The sequence below is a fragment of the Poecilia formosa genome, unplaced genomic scaffold (assembly GCF_000485575.1).
Source record: "Poecilia formosa unplaced genomic scaffold, Poecilia_formosa-5.1.2 Scaffold600, whole genome shotgun sequence".
NCBI lineage: Eukaryota > Metazoa > Chordata > Actinopteri > Cyprinodontiformes > Poeciliidae > Poecilia > Poecilia formosa.
The window spans coordinates 125,644-132,533 of NW_006800539.1; the positions used below are offsets into that span (position 1 = coordinate 125,644).

Genomic DNA, 6,890 nt, shown 5'->3' on the forward strand with positions numbered 1-6,890 from the left:
TAGCCCCATGTTCTCCACCAACATGCTATGCGCGAACGAAGAAGGGTGACCATCGACCGGCCACGCCCCGGCCCAGTCGCGGAAGGCTCTCCTCGCCGACGGGAGTCGGACTGTTTTGATATTCCCTGTAGTGCAGCTCCATCTAGTGGATGCATAACTTAACTCCAGCCTCTACTGCAGCGTCTATTCTATGCGCCTTATAATGCGGTGCGCCTTATATATGAAAAAGTTTTAAAATAGGCCATTCATTGAAGGTGCGCCTTATAATCCGGTGCGCCTTATAGTGCAGAAAATACGGTACCTTGAATTGAAGTCTCCATGCAACAATGGCAAATATGACGTCATTTTGACTAGTCAGAATGTAATTATTAGAGATAGAGAAATAGGTATTTTGTCTAGTTAGAGACAAATATAGTTGGAGATTTCTTAATTTAACTCTTGTCATAAACCAATTTGAAATATCTGGAACGTAAGGGCGATAAAACCAAAGTTATGTTAAAACGGCCTGCCATACTGTCGGTGGTTGCTTCGTTCAGGTTGACGTTGCTACTGCAAACTCGGGTGTGCCTTTCACGTCACACCCAAAAGGCAGAATCAGCACGAGCCATGAGTTGAAAGTGCTAATAACTTGAGAAGATTGTAGAAGAGGGAAAAATGTGGGTTGGCAAACGGCTATTTGCAAAAGAAGCTGACGATATAATTTTTAAATAATATTTGTTGAAATACAAGAAATGAAAATATTTATTTTGGAACACTATGTGCCCTACTAACAGAAGTGTAAATAATAGTTAATTACGTGTTCATTACATTTATGTAGGAGTCATACCAGCGTCTACAACATCTAGTGTGGTAGATTAAATGTAATGAAAAAAAGAGAAAGAAAAAAAAAACAGCTTATAAAAGGATTGTTCACATTTTTATCAAAAATGCTAACTTTTTTTTTTTTTCCAAAAATTCAAAGTAACTAAACAGTTTGGCGGTTGACAAAAAGCCAAACCGCCAACTTCCAGTTACCGCCAATGGGTGACTACTGTTCCAACATTATATTCTTTTAAAAATATTAAAATATCAACAAAAATTATATTCCATGATACCTTCCATAACCTTAAATCATTATCTGACTCAAAGATTGCATACTAATAGCATTTATTATAATGCTTATATGGGAGCATTATAATAAATGCTCCCACACAATCCATTGATTATTCTGGAGCATTATAATAAATGCTCCCATATGAGCATTTATTATAATCTAAAAGTATCTGCTGCTCCCGTTTGTCTACAATAATTGCAATAAATTGTTGCATGTATGTTAACTTTTGAGCTGTTTTCAATTGTTCATTTCATCTTCTCTCCACAGCTGTTATATTGAAAAGCAAAGCTGATGTTCTGTGTATTTTTTGTGTTGTATTTTTTGTTTCCTCTTTTACTCGGTTAAAAAGAGGCTTTTAATCTCAATGAATGTTTATTTTGATAAAATAAAGGTTAAATAAAAAAAATAGAATCCAAATCTGACAGCCTTGTCTTTTTGTAGCACAGGATGGGCTGGTGGTCCAGTTCAACTGCACTGGTGGGAGAGGCGGGAAGCTGAATGTGAGTGCAGTGTTCCATCTAGAACCCAGCTACCCTTCCTGTCCTCCTCATATTTCTATCTCCTCCACCGGCCTGTCTAAGATTCAGTGTCACAACATCAGGCAGAAGCTGATGGCTCGAGCTGCAGAACTTCCCCTAGAACCAATGCTGCTCCAGCTGGTGGAATACTTGCAGGTAAAGGCTCATAAAAATAAATAATATCTGAATGTTTTTAGCGATGGTGTCCAGATGTATTGTGGTCACAGCAGGAATGTGTGGAACAGACAGAGGACCAGACAGGAGAACAGGACGGGACAGGGGAAGAGAAAGACAACCAGCAGGAGTGGACTGCGGTTCTGCTGCTTGACCACATCAGATCTCAAAACCGATATATCAGACTCCTGGAGCGCTGGAGCCAGCAGCTGCAGCTCACCTGTAGACTTTTACTAGGACACAATCCATTGATTATTCTGCTGGGGGAAAGACCCAACATCAAGGTACATGTGTTTTTTTCCTGAATTGACTTTAAATGTAGACTGACCATGCCATATTATATTATTTATTCAACAAATTAAAGATAAACTGAGAAACAGGGGGAAAAATTAAACTTATGCTTTGAATTTCTGAAGGAATTCTAGATCATTTGAGTAGCCAGGTGCTGACATTCAGCATTTTGAAGTGTGAGATCCTTTCTAAAAGAGCCAAAGTGTTGAGAGATTGCAGATCTGGAGCTGTGTGAGCAGTAAGGACTACTTACTGCTCACACAGTAACAATTGTTTTCTAACAACTGTTATTAGAAAAGGTAGTAAATAATTTAGGGAAACCTGGGTGGAAAAAAAACAAAACATAAAGTTATTAGCCGGGTACTGAGCTGAGTCAGCCGGTTAAATAATGTGGTTCATGTTGGTACTGTTGTGGGGAGAAAAAAAACAAGTATGGCTTCTTTAGAATAGCTGAGAGAGAAATAAAATTTGGGAGAAGTCCCAAAGAAATATTTGTAAAGTTTCATCTGAACAAAGAAAAAGTGTCTCAAACAATGTCCTTCAAAGAATACATACAAAAGTAGAGATGTCTATGACAGCACCATGTTTGAAGAAGATCATGTCAAGGAAGGCAGTGAAGTGCTGAACTACAGAATCTGAGAACTGGAAGTTTTTAATATATTAAATGATCTTAAAAACTAATCTGCAGATGAGGCAGAAAAAAAAATATTTTTGTACTCGTTTAAAGGTGACATCTTTTCCCCCATGTCAGTATCCACTCTGACTGTAAAAACTTTTCTTCAGGAGTTTTGTCACCGTTTAAGGACTGTTAAGGTAGATGTGGACTCTTCAGGTAAGAAATGCAAAGAGAGGATGATGAAAGTTCTTGCAGAGACCCCATATTCCTCCCTCTGTCAACATAGGTATGCATCATAAACCTGCAACAGAGAAATTCAGACATTTTGGGACTCTGTGTTGGATGTCTCAGTAATATTTACACTTCTCTCATGGCCTTCCTTTCTCTCAGCCTCCAGGGATTTGTAGTGAAGGACTACAAGTCACTATCAGAGCTGACTGCTGTCTTTGAGGAGCTGAACCTGGCTGAGCTTTACCAACAGATGCTGCCTACATTAAGCGGCTAGGAGAAGAACTGTCATATCTGCTCCTTATGTCTGTTTATATTGGATTCATAGACCTACATCTAATATTTGCTTTGTATTTAAGCTGTTCATTTTGTATCAATAAATTTGTATTGCTTTAAACTTCTGTCCTACCTTTTGTCCTGCTTATGTGGTCTCTGTTACATTCAAAGACATTATCATTAAATTGGAATTAGAACATCCCTGCTCTTCAAACCTCTATCATTTTGAATGTGTTCTGTCTGACACTGTAGAAGTCAGAATTGTTGTCTGAGTGTTATTGAAACGCCCAGTAGATTTACCTTCACAAGTGGAGTTTTATATAATTATAAAAAAGTTCATTAGAAATAGCCTTGAGCTCATTTCAAATGCAATGGACATGAAAAGAAAGGACTGGTCCTTGGTGGGTTACAAGTCTGGGTTTGGTGATTGCCAAGAGAATGGTACTTGTCTGACTGCATTGTGCCAAGTGTAACGTTTAGTGGAGGGAGGATTATGGTGTGTGGTTGTTTTTCAGGAGCTGGGCTTGGCCCATTAGTTCCAGTGAAAGGAACTCTGAACGCTTCAGCATACCAAGACATTTTGGACAATTCCATGCTCCCAACTTTGTGGGAACAGTTTGGAGCTGACCCCTTCCTCTTCCAACATGACTGTGCACCACAGCACAAAGCAAAGTCCATAAAGTCATGGATGGAGAGTCTGGTGTGAATTAACTTGACTGCCTGCACAGAGTCATGACCTCAACCCAATAGAACACATTTGGGATGAATTACAGTGGAGACTAAGAGTCAGGCCTTCTCGTCCAACATCAGTATGTGACCTCACAAATGTACTTCTGGAAGAATGGTCAAAAATCCCCATAGACTCCTAAACCTTATTCACAACCTTCCCAGAAGAGTCGAAGCTGTTCTAGATGGAACGGGTGAACCAACGTCATATTGAACCACATGGATTAGAATGAGATGTCACTTAAACTCATATGTGAGTCAAGACAGGTGAGCAAATACTTTTGGCAATGTAGTGTATCTGTCCCATACATATTATATCTTAAGGTACCCATATTATTAAGATCTAGTGTGAAAACTGCTGTTGGTGAACCATGTTCACTGTGTGAAAAGGTTATACTCCTGAACTCAGCTGTATGTCTCTGTCCTATTTCATATGAACTTTCTGTTCAGGTAAAACCAGTAGTGCCAAAAAAATCTTTTTTTTTTTTCTTTTTTTTTACAAGAGTTCTGTCATATTTCATGTATTCTTTTTGTCTTATTTTGCTTGAATTGTTTTATTTTCCTTTCATGTCTATTTTTTTTTTTTTCAAAACTTTCTTGTTAAAGCTGTTTTTATATTGTTACACTGCTGGTGGAAATTTCATTTCCCAGTTGAAATGTCCTTAGGGATTAATTGAGTTCTATCTAACCTAATCTAAGTTGTTCCACCCAGGAATGGTTAGGGGAAGTCGAGCCAGTGGTGGAGTCATTTTATGTGTCTGGTGTTACTGCAACTTGTCAGCACTAGAGGGAGTAGTAATACTATTTGTCACTGTCTCCAGCTCCATCTAATCGTGGTTCAGTTGTATGAGGGGGAAACAGAAAACAGTTTTTGAACTGTTTATCAAGGTGAATGCACCTGTATCATCATATACAAGATCAATTTGACCTTCACTTATATATACATATATTTATATATATATTATTTCAGCTGACTGGAGTTGAAGAGAAGTGAACAGAAAACCACAGAAGTGCAGCGGGGGAGCAGAAAAACTGCAAGAAAAAAGACTAACTGGCCTCTAAGTGGATAACAACAAAATATGCCAAAATAGCCCACATGTTTGCCATCATAAGTCCAACTGTGACACCTGAACTGCCTGGAGCTTAACCCACTCAAGACTGGGGAGATAATGGTGTACTTCTGGAGAAAACCCCAGAGGATAGAGAAGAATGGTCCTTTACCACCCTCAACAATACTGTGAGGATTCTTTAAGGGTCCTTAGAACCTGCCACAGGAGCTGCTGCATCTTCTGCACAGCCATCTTTCAGTCAGTCCGGTGTTTGTCCATCACTGTGTGGTTTGACTCATCCACAGAACAGGACAGGTCACCAGGGCTGAGCTTCCCTCCACCCAGGACTTGTTCAGGTCAAGGATCAGGAAATGTGCACCTATTATCTTTGCAGACCCCACACATCCTGGACCCTATAGGACCTGCCAGGCAGAACAGACCAAACTAAGCAGGCAGACAGTATTAATAACAAGGAAAACTCCTAGTTTAATCTGCCCGTGGATTTTGAAATTAATAACTGCACTGCTGATCTTTTTCTTGGGACTGTGTGTCACTGTAAGAATAGAAATAAAAACTATTATGCTATTATAGGGAAATACCTGTAAATAAAATGAACATTTCAAATATTTGAAAAACTAAGAGGTTTTATGCACAGAAAAGAATTAATGCATCCAACAAAATATTTTCATATTTTGTTGGATAAGACAACAACAATAAGACTATTTCTGTAATATACCTCTTTACTCACAGTTTCTACAAGTGAGTAAAGAGGTTCCTTTTAATCCAGATACAGCAGCTCAGAGGAGGAAGTGAGTGCTCCACCTTTAGAGATCATGTTGCTTCTCTGTTGAATAATGTCGCCTACATACAGCGAACCAGAGGGACTGAAATAATACATAGTGCTGTCTCTGAGTGGTACTAGATTTCTGCCACTTGTCAGAACAGGTTTTTTTTTGTTCTAAAGTGATAAAGAACAGCTTTGCTGTTATACTAATGTACAGTAAATGTGCTAGGTAGGTTGAATTGTTGAGTTATGCAAGGCTTTCAGCTCTCTATAATGGTACAATACTCAGGAATGTTGTGTAACAGATTTGTTCCCCCCGCCTTTCAATGTGGACCCATAGATACTTTCACTGTCACTGGTCCATTTGCATCCATGCACTTTAACTTTCCCTTGCAGTATTGCAGTTATTAATTCACCTCTTCAGTAAAGAGAGTTGGTGAGAGATTTTGTCTCTTTTTTTCAGACTTTTTGATTATATTAAGCGTGCTATTTTTCACCAGTTCAAATTTGAAACTGGGAATTCTGTTTTAGCCTTTGCATGTTTTTTGCCTAATAAAAAGAATCCAACCCTTACACAATGGATATTCTAGTTCTGGAACATAAAATAAACAACAAAGTCATGTTTTGATGCTGCTTAAGTTAGTTGTGTGTGAGCAATAAAATGATTTTACATCTGCCTTACCTGGGCTGCTGGTGAAGCTCAGAAGGTGTCAGTCATATTGAACATCACAACCTCGTCTTGTTCTTGTCAGTCAGGAAAGCTGTAAAAATGTCCTGAACTGCCCTGTTCCCTGGTTTATAATTTAATCTTCAATTATAGAAACAAAAAAATATATTTTTGATTTTTTAAGGGTAAAAAAACATTCTATGAACAACAGTGCAAATTTCAAAGTGATGTTAAAAAATAAAACCTATGGGGTTTTATTAATAGTGTAACAGCAGGGCGGTGTCTGTTTATCCGGGGTTTCAATCAGTTGTAGTTTTTCCCTTTCTCTTTGCTTGTTTTCTAATTGCTGTCAATATTAGCATCTAATGCCACAAAATAATATGTTTATCATTATTGTTATAATCTGTTGATTTCAAATAGACAGGAAAATGTATTTGTTTACCAGCATTTTGTTAGTACAATATCTAG

The 6,890-nt window shown here is 38.2% G+C and overlaps 1 protein-coding gene across 2 annotated transcripts in view; it reads left to right on the forward strand.

Annotated features, from left to right (window-relative positions):
• rwdd3 (RWD domain containing 3) overlaps nt 1-3,416 on the forward strand; it is a 7,425-nt gene extending 4,009 nt beyond the window's left edge. Inside the window, exons 2-5 of one of the 2 annotated variants that reach the window (XM_007541306.2) lie at nt 1,535-1,767; nt 1,839-2,069; nt 2,860-2,978; nt 3,083-3,416. In XM_007541306.2, the coding sequence (XP_007541368.1) occupies nt 1,535-1,767; nt 1,839-2,069; nt 2,860-2,978; nt 3,083-3,197 (698 nt within the window). In that variant the 3' untranslated portion in view covers nt 3,198-3,416. The remainder of the gene's footprint in view (nt 1-1,534; nt 1,768-1,838; nt 2,070-2,859; nt 2,979-3,082) is intronic. The other variant, XM_007541307.2, reaches the window with a different exon arrangement.
• Nucleotides 3,417-6,890: the final 3,474 nt, after the last annotated feature.